The following is a 17178-nucleotide window of genomic DNA, read 5'->3' as shown; positions in this document are numbered from 1 at the left end:
TTAAAACATGCAGGATAGTCAGTGCTCCTCGAGGATCAGGGTTGGAAACCACTATCAATAACAGCTAAAAATATTTTTTTTGTTTTTCTTATCTGAAAAACATTCAAATGTTTCTAATCATTGACTAAAACGCTGTGTGTATAGAATTGTTACTTTACCTAAAAATCTGTTGTTCTGTGACAGATTTTTTCAACGGTAAATTTTCCATTTTCCACATTCTGTTTAAATATGTTTTGTTGAAGAGGTTTATTGTGGTTTATCACATCTGGATTCTTTTAATAGATCAGCTGAAGCCAGAAAACTTGGAGAACAACTTGGGGAAACCAAAAACCGAATCAGTAAGTTCCACCAACTGTTGGAAGTCATTCTCTAGAGATTACAGCATAGTTTGGAATTGTTTAATTTTGTGTATTACTCAAGCTATTATCCATAGTTAGAACATTAATTAGCAGATCATTCTCAGGGTGTTGGGTCCCTGGAGTGTCAACACATTCCTAAACTTTTCCAGGAGCAAAAGGCATTCAAATTTCCATCATCTACAGTAGCTTTCCAACCTGTACGTTTTTACAAGGCTGTCTCTGACTGTTTTTATGACTATTCTGTGAGTGCACCCCTGAGTTTTCCAGGAAAGTCACTAACTTACTCAGACAAAATTAGGCTTGGCATTGAGTTGGAGTGTAAGGTTTAGTGAGTCCAAATATCTCCAATGTTTGTCTGCTGTAGCATGCACTACACATCCTTCATGTGAGAAAGTATCTTTTCATTCCTAAGTGTAAAATATGGGAGCTGAAATTTACAAAGTCTTAACATTGTATGGATATATTTACATAAGACCAATATTGTAGTAACATTGTGTTGTTTATTAGTTAACAAAGCTAAAACAAAGTATTGAAACAGTGTGTGGAAAAACAAGCACATTATCACGGCTTCCATGGGAATTAAGCAGGTAGGTGGCAACCAGGTGCTGCTGATCAAATGTATCAAATAAATAGTAATTAACTAAACTTCAGCAAGTGTGAGCTCATTTATCAATGGTTCTCACACAAAATATTCAACACAGCTGCCTTTCCTCTCAAGACTAGGTTAGCAAGTTCATCCCAAGGACAGTGCATACAATATTTGAAGAAGAAAAAAAAAAGCTCCACTCACACTTTAGGTTAAATATTAAAGTTCATGGCAGCACAATTAGACAAAGACAGTTAGGTGGTTGCCAGGAGAAATACTTTTATCTCTAAAAAGATTATGATTGCAAAGCTTTGGTTTGCAAAGTTTCATCTGAACAAACCACAAGACTTCTTGACATTTTCTTGGAAACGAGATTAAAGTGGGAGATGACTTCTGCTGTGACTTTGCGCTATATAAATAAACTAAATTAAAATGAATTGAATGTTTGGTCATAAGGCACCACAGCAGGTTTGCAACCAAGCAGCATATCAGCAAAAAGCCTCAAAGCAACTGTCAGCATGGTGGTGGAGGGCTGATGATTTGGGCTTGTTTTGCAGCCACAGAATCTGGATATATTTGTCATTTAGTTTATTGTGAACTCTGTACACAAGCTTATGATATTGTCAAATGTGAGGCCATCTGTTCGACAGCTGGGTCAAACTGGGTCATGCAACCTGACAATGTACCACAGAATGGCTAAAAAAACATTTAAGAGAAAAAACTATAACAAAAATAAATATCTATATCTATATATTTATTTTCTTCTTTTTTGGGGGGGGCTGCTCACTTCATCAGGGATCGCCACAGTGAACTAACTCGCATGAAAGACTTGGCAATTGTTTTTATGTCGATGCCTTCCCTGATGCAACCACAGACCACTGAGCTACCACAGCTGTCTGTGTGGAGCAGAGAGCTCCCTTCAGGGTACCCTGGGGAGCAGATGATGGGGATTAAGGGCCTTGTTTTGGGCTGAGATGGGGTAGAGGAGGGCAGCCGACTTGGGACCCGAAAGTCCCAAGTTTGATCCCCAGCCATTCCCATATGTCGTGGTGTCTCTGCGCAAGACACCTAATCCCTAATTGCTCTCCGGGCGCTTGCATAACTACCCACTGCTCTACCTGGGTGTATTCCAGGTATGATTGGTTAAATCCAGAGAACCAATTTCACCACTATATGGAAACGTACAATGATGACAACACATAGCACTTTGCTCAAGGGCCCAGAGTGGAGCAAATGAGGGTGGAGGCAGATGTGGGTGCTTCACTTTGCTCACCCACATTTTGATGTTATTGGTCCGGGAGGTCGAACTGGCAACCGTCCAATCACAGGCTCACCTTCCCTAACCTCTGCACCACCACTCCCCAAAATAAAATAATAAATAATGGACCCAAAATATTTTGAGTTTTATTTTAGATCATACAGAAAATTATATTTTTATTTTTTGCTTCATTTTTGTTAAATAAATATTGACACAATGTAAATATCGTGTTTTTAGCTGAGGCTGTAAAATGTTATTTAATCAGATCAGAACCAGATCTTTCTTATTATGCCTTTACACATATAACCTTAGAAGCGAGGGAAGATATTTTTGTTATGTTTTATATCATTGTTAGGCACAATGTTTAGCACTTTATTCTTCTTCTTCTTTTTTCGGCTTTTCCCTCTTCAGGGTCGCCACAGCGAGTAATACTCCTCCACCTCACTCTGTCCTCTGCATCCTCTGTCCTCACTCCAACTACCTCCATGTCCTCTCTAACTGCATCCATATATCTCCTCTTTGTCTTTTTCCTGGCAGCTGCATTTCTAACATCCTTCTACCAATATACCCACTGTCCCTCCTCTTGACATGTCCAAACCATCTCAGTCTGGCCTCCCTAACTTTATCTCCCAGTTGTTCAACCTGTGCTGTACCTCTGATGATCTCATTCCTAATCTTATCCAGCCTTGTCACTCCTAAGGAGAACCTTAGCATCTTCATTTCTGCCACTTCCAGTTTTTTCTCCTGTCTTTTTGTCAGTGCCACTGTCTCCAGACCATACAATATAGCTGGTCTCACCACTGTCTTGTAAACTTTTCCTTTGGCCTTTGCTGACACCTTTTTGTCACAAATCACTCCTGAAACTTTTCTCCCATCCACTCCATCCTGCCTGGACTCTCTTCTTCACCTCTTTACCACATTCCCCATTTTCCTGGACAGTGGACCCCAAGTACTTGAAATCCTGCACCTTTGTGACTTCTGCTCATTGTAGCCTCACTGTTCCATCGGCCTCAGTCGGCCTCGAACCACACAGTCTGTCTCAATCAGTCTGTCTCAATCTGTCTTTCATTCCTCTTCTTTCAAGTGCATACCTCCACCTCTCCAAGTTCTCTTCCACCTGTTCTTTGTTCTCACCACAGATCACAATGTCATCTGCAAACATCATCGTCCATCGGGATTCTTGCCTGACCTCATCTGTTAGTTGGCCCATCACCAGAGCAAACAAGAAGGGGCTCAGAGTTGATCCTTGATGCACTCCCACCTTCACCTTGAAGCTATCTGTCACTCCTACGGCATATCTTACCACTTTCCTGCTGTCCTCATACATGTCCTGTACCAGTCTAACACTTTTCTGCCACTCTAGATTTCCTCATGCAATATCACACCTCCTCCCTCGGCACTCTGTCATATGCTTTTTCTAAATCCACAAAGACACAGGGAGCACAAGCCAGTGTATCTCTTGTGCTGGTCCCAAGCCCGGGTAAATGGTGAGGGTTGTGTCAGGAATGGCATCCGATGTAAAACACTTTTGCCAAAACTATAATGCGAGGTCAATGATTAGCACTTTATTATATTGTTGTTTTTTGTTTGTTTAATTTAACTAAATTAGTTGGATCTGATTAAATCATTAACTTAGCAACACTTAACTGAAAACTTTACACTGAAATATGTGAAGAAATGTCTTTTTAAAAGTGACACAAACCGGTATTACAATATTATCATCAAACTTTTTACTGCAGTAAAATGTTTTATCCGACTTCTAGCTGGTTTGCAATTTGTAATGCATACCAAATTTATGATTTGTCATGGACTGTGTGGCTCATTCCACATGCAGTTGAAATGGATATGTTTTCTCAGAGCTTGGCATCACTGCTGCCTTAGATCACGCTCAGTGGTTTGGTAGCATTCAGTCATTTCACTCACATATGCCGGCATGCATTTATCACCATTAGAATTGATTTTATTTTATTTTTTTTTTCATTTGATCCCACGAGGTGCTGACAAAGCGGTATATCTTCTGCATCACCAAAAAATCAGCTCTGACAGTGTGTAGAGTATTAACTCTGCACACATAGCTCAATGTTGCCCGCACACGGTGGATAAAATGGAGCAAAACCTCTAACATTTTTTTGGTTGGAGTTTTTCAAAGCAAATTTCTTTTTCTTTCATTGACATTATTAAAACCTTTCCCAGAGCATCTTGGTGCTGTCAGATACCATTACATTGTTAGACGTATGGAGCAGCATTCTTTGTAGATGATACTGTGTTTTTAATGGAAGGTGGTTGCTTCTCCTGGCTTGTTAAAAGAACCTCACTATTTAACTCCATGAGTTTCTTTGCCATGGATGCCCTGTTTGGACACTATTCACACCTGTGTGTTATGGCTAATGCAGATCATGGAAACTGTTAGCATAATATAGACACCAGCTTTCTCTGATGGTTCTACCCAGCATGAGGGTCAGTAGCAGAAAGGAGAGGGAGAGGTAGTAGCCCAAGGAGACATTAGTGTGTAAACATTTTCCTGGTTTATACTATTGTTCTTGGCTTTGACATGTGGGCCTGGAATCCAATCCCAGTGGAAGAGTATACGTTTTGAGCCCAAAAGTCCAGAAAGTGCAAGGGTTTAAATGTGTTCAGAGGGATCAGTGATGCACATTCTCTACTGTATAAAAGGTGAGGGCCAGCTGGAAGCAAGCAGCATCTCCTAATGACTCTACCAGATGTTACAGGATTTATGCAGCATAGTTTGAAAACATCTGGAATCTGTTTAGTTATCACACTTTGCTTTACTGAAATGACCTTTAGGCTCAGTTCTGTTAGACTGAAATGTATGTGTCTATCAAATACAAACAAGAATATTGGGGAGTAAATATTGCAGAATGTCTGCATCACCAACTTTTTGATGTCATAAATTAAATCTCAAAAGGCTGCTGCTGATTGACTTTTTCCATTTCTAAGGTTGCAAATGAAATTGGTTTATAGAAAGTTCTTGTTTAGGCAGCAGCGTCCTAAACACATCTGTCCAACAAAAACAGAATGTGTTCGGTACTTTTTTCAGTTTAGTATCAACAGCCTCTCAGGTTCCATCTGTTTTGATATGTGATACTTGTAGAGTTAAAATCACATTTGTTCAGTTTCTTCAGCTGGGGTTTCGTCTTCCTAAATAAAGTTAATGGTTTAGAGCAGCATACGGCTTGTTGTGCGTATAAATGTTGCTCCTTGTTTATGCTTTTGGTAGTTTATGCAACACATTTAAATTTCAGCTTACAAAAAAGTCACTGAACTCTTTATGAAGACTTGTCCCTTGAAAGTTGCCTGCAAAGAAGATTATTTGTCCCTTGATTGCGTGTGAGAAAAGTCTGTATGCTTTTAAGAATGATGTGATGTTGAGCCCTCAATCTCGTCTTAGAAGGGGAATTGGAGCGCTGAAATGTAATCAAGTGTTGCCACAATCAGAGCCCTCCCTATTATTACAAGACATGTATGCAGATTTATTAGATTTCCATACCAGTTGCAGTCAGGAATGTCAAATTTGACAGCTCAAAAGGCTGGCCTGTTCGAGTGTTGATTATTCCTACTGTTTTACACTGCGAGTCATCATTTCAGTATTTTAAAAATATGTCTAAGTATTCACAGCATTATTTCTATCTCACACAAATATTAGCATGTCTAAAGCTGAGGAAGTTTGAAACCACCAAGAGGCTTCTAGAAAGTGGTGTCTAAATGCAATTGAGGAAAAAAGTATAAAGCAAAGCTGAGTTCAAGCTTTTTTTAACATTTCTGGAGCAAACAGCAAAAAATTACCATGAATACAAGGAAAAATCTGGGAGAGACCATCTCTGGAGAAAGCTGAACATGTTTTGTGCTCTGATGCTTTTCATCCAGCTTGGTGGAGCTTGAATGTTCCTGCCTAAGAAAAGAGGGAAACTTTTCAAGATAATGAGAACATTTGGGAGCAAGACCTGAGACTTTCATTGCATCTACGTTTCCAACACCAACAAACTATTGAAGGCTCTGAATACCCTGATAATTAGGATAACTAATTTATTTTAAATCAGGAGTATACTCTGTTTTTTCCCTTTGTTTTGTTTTTTTTCTGATTAGCAATTATAAGAAGCTTAACATATGCATTACTTAATGACATGAACTGGAAACTTTTTTCCTTTATAGAGCCATCTTGTTTGCTCCTATTCTTATGAATTTTAACTTTTCAAGACCTACTGTACATTTGCAATAACAGTAATAAAAAGACAGAAAAGCAAAGAAACTATTGTTTTCTGCTTATTCCAATAGGTTCAGTCAAATTCTAATACAATTTTAAAAATTCCCAGTAAAATGAGACTATCTGTATAATGCATGTTTTGGTCATTGGTTCCTCGTCTGTAGCTTTACTACATCAAACGCTGGTTGTTAATGCAGCTATTGCTCAAATGTTGGTTGTGTTTAATGTTGAATTTGTGGTACTTAGTGTTACAGTGTCCTATAACTTTTTTTTACTTTTTATTGCCCCACAAATCAAGCACAAAAGATCTGTCGCATATAAGATGTGTGGTCACTACAATATTATATAATCAGAAATGAAATTTCCCTACTGTGCTCTTTTGTTTTGTAGCTTGACGTTAGGGCTTCAAGACGGCTTCATGCCATGACTGATGTGCTGGCAGTAACACTTTGTCCTCATCATGCCTTCATGCGTGTTCTGCAGCTTTCATGCTGTCATCGATCCAGAGACATTTCTTAATCCCTTTGTTCTGCTTTAAAGAAGGAGACCCTACATCAGTTAGTTGTGGGCATATTTAAGAGAGTTGTGTGTCTGTTAGAGATGAATCAGGCTGCCTACTGGACCACAAAATGACGTCGCAGGGCATCTAAGTTCATTTACATTCTCAGCTACCCAAACACATGGCTTCATGGGATGTTCCCAAATTCTGATTCAAACTCCTAGGCATTTGGAAAAAACTCTCTCATCAATGGCATGAAATGTTTTTCTATGTCACGTATAATATGTCACCTCATCCATTCATGTCTCCAGTGTCTAGTGAAATCTCCAAAGCGGTGAATTGTGCTTTCGATGAGTTTGGAACGATAAGCTGGTTTCAAGGGCACTTTGCAAACAATTTAAACAAAAACGTCTTTTTGAAAAAAGAGTGCCGGTTAAATACAAAAGACAGCTCAGACGTTAAAAACTATTGGGCCTTTGGTTGTTGCTTGTTTGTTTGTTTTGCAAAAGCACATTTTAAACTGATTTTTTTCCCCCCAACTTGGGCCAGCAGCCTCTAAAGTTTAAGTTCCAACATTTTCGATTTGAATGAAGTTGGTATTTAAGAAGATGCATCAGCAACACAGTTTTTAAATTTTGCAACAGCATCAGTAGTCTGGATCTTTTCTTTCCTACAGGACACTTCAGGCAGCAACATCTCGACTCCTTTCTTTAGATTTTTACCCTTCTGTATGAATTTTGCACACCAAAAGGGAAAGTCTAAATTATTCAAGTTTCAAGATTTTTTTTTATTGTCATTTGCATCACATGTGGTACATGAGGTGGAACAAAATTGTGTACTCAAGGTCCCAGTTATACCCATAAATAGCTACAAAAGAATATAAAGTATAAAAAGAAATGGTATACAAGGATCTAAGATATACACTAAACACTAATAATGTAAAATAATATGATATATTAATAATACGGTATATACAATCATGTATGAACTAAACTCAGATGTGTTGTTCAGTGTTAGCATAATATTGTACCTTTGACTTCTCTCCAGCCTAAAGCTACTATACTTCACCTACTGACAACTGATGTAACATATGGGCATGTTGTCTTTCAGTCCAGGAGGAACATGTGTTTTTTTAAGACACATATATATAATTTAAAATCAACATAATAAATGCTACTGTTTAAAAATCATTTTGGACAGTTTTAGTGTTTTTTCAAACTTTATGAGGATTTAAAAATGACACTGCGGATTGCTTTTCTTGTTTTATTTTGACTACAACAAAAATACAGTGTACATTGTATTTGATTATATTAAAAAAAATGTTTCGAAATTTCCCTAGATGAGTTGAAGAAGCAGTTAGAGATGCGGAGGAAACAGAAGGCAGTTCACGGTAAGATTATAAATATAAAATGTGTTTTTATTCCATAATTTTAACATGTGCGTATTAAAGCTTTAAACAGTAATCAGTATGGTTAACCATATTTGGAGTGAAAGGATATGAATCACTGAAGAAAGTTGAAAAGATCTTCCATCATAGCTGAAATTTAAACTAAAACTTTGAACAAAACTAACAACTGGAAACTTTTTTAGCATCTTTTTGATGCTACGCTCTCATCTGAAAGGGTTGTAAACACTGAATATTGTGGGTGCTTTTGTTCTGCATGTGCATCAGTGGCCACTTCAAAGTTTCTTCAAACTGACAAAGACCCAAGACCAGGCAGCTCAACTCCACGACTCATTCGGTTAATCGCTTCTGACTGTTTTGATCTGATCATCAAACACAAAAACATCTCTTTCCAATACAGACATTGAAAACTTTTCTTTCTATTTTGAATCTCAGCATCCAAGAGTCTGTTTTTTGTTATCTGGGACCAGTAGTTGAGTTCTTTCTTGAAATATAATACACATATGTGTTACAAGTTGATGAGTTTAAAACAAAAATGTTGGTTGCGTTTGTGTTTTTCTGTTGTAAATCTGTCTAAATCCTGCCCAAATAGATATGATGGGAACTCACGCACAGGAGGAGTTGGACCCTGTGGAAGAAAACCTGCGCAAACAGATTAAAGACGAAAAAACAGCGTGAGTTTCTGAATTTATGTACCGAACGTTTTATCTGTATAAGATTTTCCTGAGTCTCTGTTGGATTGACTGAACGCAGCAGGTGCTGTGTAACGTAGACAAAGAATAAATTGTGTGCTGCCGATATCCCCTGTCAGTTATAAGAACACTATAGGGTGCCTAAAAGCTCTGAAGACGGAGATTGAGCACCTGCAGCTGTTGTTGGAGAGGGTGAAGGTCAAGATTCAGAAAGATTTCCAGAAGTGGTGGAGCCAGGAGGCTTCTAATTTGCAGGTGACTGACCTCACTTCTAAATGTGTGACAACGCCACATAAATCTGAAATTGTGACGTAACGACAGCACAAAGATGTCCCGATATTAGGCTTGTCCATTGCATTTGTATAATTTTTTTTTTAGCATATTGGTCTTTGTGGACATCTTAAAATGTGTTGATATATGTGTGTCTTTGACTTACGAGGGTTTTATTATACAAATGCATCAAATTCAACCTCTGCTTGGCATCAAGCCCATTGGGATTTGGTGGGAGGAAACGTAGGCGTCAAAAACACAGAGATGCTTTTTGTTTTTCTCTATTCCACGTGACGCCAATAAAACAAGACTTCAATAGTAACAGTGTATAATAACATGACTCATTGTCTATTTTAGTCTAATATACAAAAGCTTCAGGAGAGAATGGTTGGCTGAATATGCATGTGTAACACTGACTCACAGAGAAGCCTCTGTGTTTGGGCCTTGACGTCTGTTTGTGCACTTTTTGGAAAACAGACACAGAAAAGATGTTAAGACATCTGAAGAACAGACACTGCTGGCCTCCGCTCTTTGGGTTTTGATCCTATGAATGAAGCAGAAAATTTCACTCACATCTGTTTGGAAACATATCACTGAAAGGCCACTGGTTCAAAAAGGAAGTCTGACAGATGTGCAGCTTTTGGTTCACAAAGCAGGAAGCAGATTTTTTTTTTATCTTGCCAGTTTATGTCCAACAGCTTTGTTCAAGTATTTACTGCAGATATGTACTTGCTTCAACATTGTCAAAGTACTGAGCTAAAATACACAAATGATCATATCTCCACTGTTCATCTTGTTTTATTATCACAACTATTATTGGTGTTTGATTTAGATACAAATGAGTCATTTCTCAATACTTGTGATCAGGAATCTGAGTTGGGAGCTGCAGCCAGATGTAACACGGCTTCACCAAATGGATCCTTGCTGCCATCTTCACCTGGCACTCCAGGATTTTGGTGAGACATTTTTATTTTACCCTGCTGCAGAATAGATGCATTGATAATTAATTTAAGAGACGTGTCATGTATCTTTTTTCACAAAGTGGCACAAATTCTTGATTCATTCATAACAAATATTGGTCAAAATTGAACAGGATTACAGAAGCAAAGCTCTTTTATATCTTGTTTTTAGAGCCTATTTCTTTGCAGCAGTTTTTACAAGAAAAAATAAGATACTTAACTCCTCTTGTCTGTCAGAATTTATGTTTTTAGTTATTGTTGCACAGATATAAATTACTCTAATTCACAGCAGAGTTAGCTCAGACTGAAGTGTTGGAATGTTGCATTTTTATTTCCAGATAGATTTGCTTTATTTGCAAAGTAGCCATTGTTTATATGCAATAAACCATCCTAACTAAATAATTATAGAAACGCTTCAAAACATTGATAAGCGCATTTGCTACAATTATGATCAGTTCTGTGTGTTTTCTGCATCTTTTAAGTTTTCACAGACTTAAGGGAACTATTGCTAATATAAGCTAAATTTAAACAATTTTAGTTTGGTTTTTTTGGTCTACTTTTTACTAATGGTGCATAATATGAAAAATAAGCATGTGGATTAATTTTATTATGTATTTATTTTTACTTCCCATCTTCAAAACAAATTTTCAGAAAGTCAGATTTTCTGGTCAGAATTGAATACAGCAAATAAATAAGTTATAGAGCATTATCCATTATCCTGAGGAGTGGTGGCGCAGAGGTTAGAGAAGATGGGTCTGTGATCGGAAAGTCGCAGGTTCAACTCCCTGGACTGGCAACATCAAAAATGTGGGTGGGAACGGTGAAGCACCCACACCTGCCTCCGCCCTCATTTGCCCCACTCTGGGCCCTTGAGCAAGGCCCTTAACCCCCACCTTCTGCTCCCAAAAACAGGTCTCTATTGCAAATGAGTTCTCATGACTCAGTGAGACTACCTGTATAAATAAAGGGTAAATAAATCCGCTGTTAAATAAAATGATGTTTAAAAGTCTCGATAATAACATTACACAAGTGAAAAGATATACAACAAAGAATGTTTGGACTTTTCACTTACCAGGTACAGTACCGGTAAATGCAGAGCACTTGGCTCTCAGACTGCAGGCTTACTTGCGGTTCCTAGAGTTTCCAAAAGCAGACTGGGAGGAAGATTTTTCAGTTCAGCTCCTCTCTTGTGGAACCAACTTCCAGTTTTTGTCTGTAAGGCTGACACATTGTCCAGTTTTAAGACTTTCCTTTTTGATAAATCCTATAATTGGGGTTGGCTTGTTATGCTGCTATACTAGACTACTGGAGGACAAATTGACCTGATTTCCTTAATTGAATTGTTAAAATTGAATAGTTTTCATTTGATACTATTTCTATTTTAACATGTGATCACTTGCCATTGTGTATCTGTTCCTACCAAACCCAGCTGGTCGAAACAGATGGCTACTTGTCCTGAGCCTGGTTCTGCTAAAGGTTTCTTCCTCATGAGGGAGTTTTTCCTTTCCGCTGTCACCTTCGTGCTTGCTCAAGAGAGTTCTGCAATGAAGTTAAATTCAAAGCAGTCTGCTCTTCAGATATATAGTGTTAACTTTTTTTTATATATACTTTGTATATGAATGTTTCTGTTCAACACCCTGAGATGACTTATGTGGTGACTTGGCACTATATAAATAAACTGAACTGAGCTGAAAAAATTATGATTTTAAGTAGAAGATGAGAAGAAATAAATATGAGAAAGCTGAATCTGTCACACTGAAGTGAAATGAAATGACCAACAACTTTTTATTTTCTTTTTAACTGATAGCTGTGCTTTTGATGATACATTGGTGGTATTGATGTTGAACAGCCAAATATACTCATTTTAAAAGCAGGTGGATATGTCACTGAGTTTACATTTTATTTTCTTAACTCTGGTTACACTCAGAAAGTTGCCAGTTTACCAGGAGAAACACCTCTCACTTGTCTCAGTCCTTACATTATGTTATTTTTGCCATCTGTGCTGGAAAAATCACTCGGCTATCCCACAAACCATCTGCAGCTCTTTTGTGCTCATTTCCATGGAACACATATCGATTAATGATCTGCTTTTACTGGCATCGTGTTTGTTTCATGACGTTAATGATGTTAACAACATGAGTAATGACACATTTATCTTCCCAGATCTGCCACAACAAAAGTTCTGATGTCAAATGTGCTCAGTCACAAAACAGTGAAAGGATGTGTCAACACTGTATTTAATTTTGCAATAAAAATTGGTCATGAGAAAAGTTAGAATAGTGTAATAATGAATAGTAAAAGTATTATATGATTTGATACACTTTGATTTGAGCGTCATCATCATGTTAAACTGCAGGTAATTGCATTCTATTTTGTACTAATAGGTCTTAAATGTATTTCTGATAAACCTGCATCAACCACACTTTTATATTGTAGCTCCCTCTTGTGATTAGAAGTGCATGTACAAGATAAAATGTGCTTTATGAAGATTCCATGGTTTGTTGTACCTATAAAATCACAGTTCTGTGGTTATTTATTGCAAAAGTCTTTATTTAAAATTTAAAAATCCCTTTCTTTCCAGTTCTTCTGCATTGAGCAGCACAATGAAAGAATCTCCAACAGACCGAGACACAAATCCAGACCGAGCAGTCTCTTTATCTTTAACTCAAGATCTGAGGTCAGACACGTTTTATTTTTCTTTATCTTTTTCCTGTTGAATACATTGAGATTTTACTTCATACCACTATTTAACTTTCCATCACAATGCAGAAATCACTCAATGTATGTGACTTTCAGAAGCCCTGTCCCCATTAACGTCCCCATGGCAGCCGGGCTGAATAAGTCTCTAGATGGGAAGATGGATCCTGACTTCAAGCCTTCTGCTGAATGGAGGTACATAAATAATTCAAGTCTTTATTTACTGTTTGTGGATTTGAGAATTGTAACATGACTAATAAGAGATTTGCAATTTCATGTCCCGTATAAGGTTTTTATATATGGTAACTTGAAATCAGTCAAATATCCTTCACCACACACACACAGTAGCACTTTTTGTACATTTGGAGCACCCTTTAAATCCATACGTCCAGTCTGCAGATTTTATAGCTTTTCTGTGTTTTCTTTTCACTGACGAGTGCTGCCATTAAGTTTTATGTCTTTGTGAAGTAACGTCTACGTGTAATGTTCACAAATCAAAAAGCCTCACCTTAAACCCAGATGTTGAAGGCTCCTTTTTTTACAGTTGCTGTTAAACACTTGATGCATTATGTATGTGCTTGCTCTCAAACAAGCACTCACAGCACAAACCATTCATTGTTTTACTCAGAGGCTGTAAAATATAAGGAGATGGTGCCTGTTAAAGTTTTTGCATTAAATCTTTACATATGAACTGATGAAATGTTGAACAGCAGTGGTGTTTAGATCTATGAATGAGAGTCTCTCAGGCTGATACACTCCCACTTCTATGTGTTTGAGAAAAAAAAAAAATAAGAAAAAAAAAAAAAAAAAAAAAAATATATATATATATATATATATATATATATATATATATATATATATATGACTCTTGAAATGCCAGTATAACCCTGAGTACCTTTCAGGGATCTCGCTACAACAACAATCACATCATCTTCTATTCCACTGACTGGAGATCAGCAAGTTGATGCAGATATCCTGGCCTTTGTCATGGCTCGGAAAAACCTCCTCAGCAGGATAGGTAATGTAACAGACACATAAATACACATAAAACACATAAATGATGTAAGTTTAACACTGCACTCTGTTGGTGCAAGGCATTACATTACATCCTAAAGCTTAGCTTCGTTAGCACTGATTAGTTTTGATTAATCAAAGTTAGTTTACAACCTGGATTTAACACTGAAGTAGAGATTCTTAAACATTTAACAATATATGTCCATTTTGTTTTTATATTTAAAGTCCTTGTAGCATTGAAGAATGCTGTTGGAAATTGTGCAGAATGGTAAATAAAAAAAATAAAAAAAACATTTTTCGGACTATAAGGCACACCGTATTATAAGTCAAAGTCAACTTTATTGTAAAAACTGCAATATGTACACGACATACACAGGATTGAAAATGCATTACGCTCAGACCCCTGGTGCAACAATAACCATTAAACATTTAATAAACATTAGCATAAAATAATAAAAGTTAGCATAAAATAAAATAATAAAAGTATGATACTATCCTAAATTGTAAGTATAGCAGTATAAATATAAAAAGTTTATCTCTAATTATGAAGGTCCTGACATTGACATTTGAAGTAAAGTGACAAATGCAACATATGAAGTGAATGTACACAATATATGTATGAAGTCCTTGATATTGATATAAAGGTAAAGTGGCATATGCAATATAGTAAGGCTAGTAAAAAATATAAACTGTAGTGCAAATTGAATGAGCACATGAACGTGTGTTGAGTGTATAACCTGTTTTTAATGATGCAGAGTTCAGTGTTAAATTTTTTTTGTGTTGTGTGGAAATGTGCATAAGGTGCATTAAGTGAAACAAAACAGTCAGATACTGATACAGATATGGTACGACAAAACTCCTGACTACGGTAGCCGTAATGCTCCGACAATCCATCAAGCGGTGCGGCTTCGTAGCTTACCGAAGTCGTACTAAAACATTTTGACAGATTTTTGAGCGCTGTGTACCACATAAAATCGGTTCAAGATCAGTAAGCACAACCAGAATTAATCCATAAGGCGCACCAGATTATAAGGCTCACTGTTGATTTTTGAGAAAATTAAAAGATTTTAAATGTGCCTTATAGTCCGAAAAACATAATAACCATGTTCCAGGAAAGTCTCAGCTGTACTTTCCTGCATTCATTATTACAAAACTGGAAACGAGCTGTTTGGTTGTAGCTGAACAGCTTATATTGTATCAGATACAATATTTAATAAAAAATGCATACAGTCAACTCCACCTTTTCAACTACACTCCCATTCACACTCTTCGAGTCTGTTCCTTTTCTGTGACCTTTAAGTACATGTTTGCTCTGAAAAGCGTTTTGATTTGCCATCAGATATTCAGAGCAGCTGAGGTCATGTAAACAAACAAATGTGCAAATTAGCAAAAGCACTGGAGCGAAAAAAAAAATAGTTAGACTGGTGACTTTTGAGTTTTTCTTTTTTTAATGGCACTGCAATTAAAGTTTTTAAGACGAGGAAGATCAGTGCACGTTGTGTTTCTAAACATTAAGCCCTTTCAGTGAAAAAGTGTCCTACTGTCAATAATCCTCACTGACAATTCAAGTGTGTGTCTTGTATATTTCAGGCCAATCTCAAACGTGAAATGAAGACCCAAGACACAATCGCCTCAACTTCTCCCAGGTGATAAAAAATAAATCTGCAAATTAAATCAGATTCAGGGGATCAGTAACAACTGGTTTGTATGAACAGATTTAAAGTCATAGAATATGGCAGGACGGTGTTTGTTGTGGGGAAGTTTCTAAATGTACTTTGTAGAAACAAATGCATTTTAGTTACTTGATTTCACCTTAAAAGCTCACTCATGTTTGTGTAAAATGTAAAACTATGTAAAATACTGTATAACAGGTGTTATTTCCTCGAAGAAATTATTCATACTAAAATAAAGAAATTGTAAGCAAAAGATTCTCTTGGTTCAATAATTCATCGTGAGCCTGTTGCTTCTTGTTCTCTACATTTATTTTTATTTTTTTATCCAGGTCACTGTCAGAGCACAGAGTTGTTTATCTCTTTTAGATCTGCCCTATGGTTAATCCTTTACAGTTGCTTTCCTGCAAGTGCGCTGTGGGGTTTCAGTGCGCTTATATTTTTTCCATAGAGCGCAATAGGAAAATAACCTGAGAAGATAATCTGTCTCATAAAACTCCTTGTAAATGTCACATTGGATGCAGATATAACAGTTCATTAGTAGTAAAAACGCTGGGGGAAAAGTTCATAACCAGTTCAGTTTATTACATATTACTGGAAATTGTCTTTAACATAGATCCTAAAGGCTGTGATTAGCAATTGGCTGTGTCTCCAGTCTTTGCAGGTTTTGTATTTAACATTAAATAAGCAAAAATCCATCCAGCCACCTCGGCGCCACCTATATATTTGAAACAACTTGTCAATGTGTTTGCATGGCTTTGCCTTGATTTGTTTGACAGATGACAAGACATTGCACGCTTTGCATTCAGGCCTCAGATCTTGGTTGTCATGGTTATTTCTCCAAGGCAACCTGGCCTGTAAGTTATATTTATTACATCTCTTCACTATAAATACAACCTCATTGCCTGAAGCGTTAATGTAAGGGAGAAGCAAACAGCAAGGATTTACCAATTATATGCAATACAAAGCAATAATAATTATTATAAAGACAGCAAGTAAAATAAAATTTAAACAATGTGTTTTTGTAAAATGTATTCATCCCAAACCAAATTTATATTAAAGGGAAAATAAATTGGGGCAGCACGGTGGCGAGCAGGTCCTTGGTTCAAACCCCGGTCCAGGGGCCCTCTGGGTGGAGTTTGCATGTTCTCTCTGTGCATGCATGGGTTTTCTCCGGGTACTCCGGTTTCCTCCCACAGACCAAAAACATGCATGTTAGGCTGATTGGTAACTCTAAATTGTCCCTAGGTGTGAGTGAGAGAGTGAATGGTTGTTTGTCTCGTTTGACTCTATGTGTCCCTGTGATGGACTTGCGACCCGTCCAGGGTGTACCCCGCCCCTCGCACAGTGACTGCTGGACATGGGCACCAGCGACCAACGTGACCCAAAATGGAATAAGCGGGTAAAGATAATGGATGGATGGATGGATGGATGAAAATAAATTGGTTTCAAAATAGACTGGAAATGTAATCAGATGCTTAATAAGTAAATCACTTGAAATATGTCAGAAATGTTGAGGTTAAGCAGAAACTAACTGCTCTCTTGTG

The 17178-nt window shown here is 37.2% G+C and overlaps 1 protein-coding gene across 1 annotated transcript in view; it reads left to right on the top strand.

Moving 5' to 3' along the window:
• The window catches only part of kif6 (kinesin family member 6), a 55861-nt gene extending 40284 nt beyond the window's left edge, over window positions 1–15577 (top strand). The window contains exons 15-23 of the mRNA XM_037694568.1: window positions 283–338; window positions 8264–8314; window positions 8922–9003; window positions 9141–9276; window positions 10159–10247; window positions 12832–12927; window positions 13047–13142; window positions 13850–13965; window positions 15552–15577. Of these exons, the coding sequence (XP_037550496.1) occupies window positions 283–338; window positions 8264–8314; window positions 8922–9003; window positions 9141–9276; window positions 10159–10247; window positions 12832–12927; window positions 13047–13142; window positions 13850–13965; window positions 15552–15568 (739 nt within the window). The 3' untranslated portion in view covers window positions 15569–15577. The remainder of the gene's footprint in view (window positions 1–282; window positions 339–8263; window positions 8315–8921; window positions 9004–9140; window positions 9277–10158; window positions 10248–12831; window positions 12928–13046; window positions 13143–13849; window positions 13966–15551) is intronic.
• The last annotated feature ends 1601 nt before the right edge of the window (window positions 15578–17178 follow it).

The sequence above is a fragment of the Nematolebias whitei genome, chromosome 21 (assembly GCF_014905685.2).
Source record: "Nematolebias whitei isolate Nwh7 chromosome 21, NemWhi1, whole genome shotgun sequence".
Lineage (NCBI taxonomy): Eukaryota > Metazoa > Chordata > Actinopteri > Cyprinodontiformes > Rivulidae > Nematolebias > Nematolebias whitei.
Note: the sequence above shows the minus strand (reverse complement) of the source record. Positions and strands in the feature narration are given on the sequence as shown.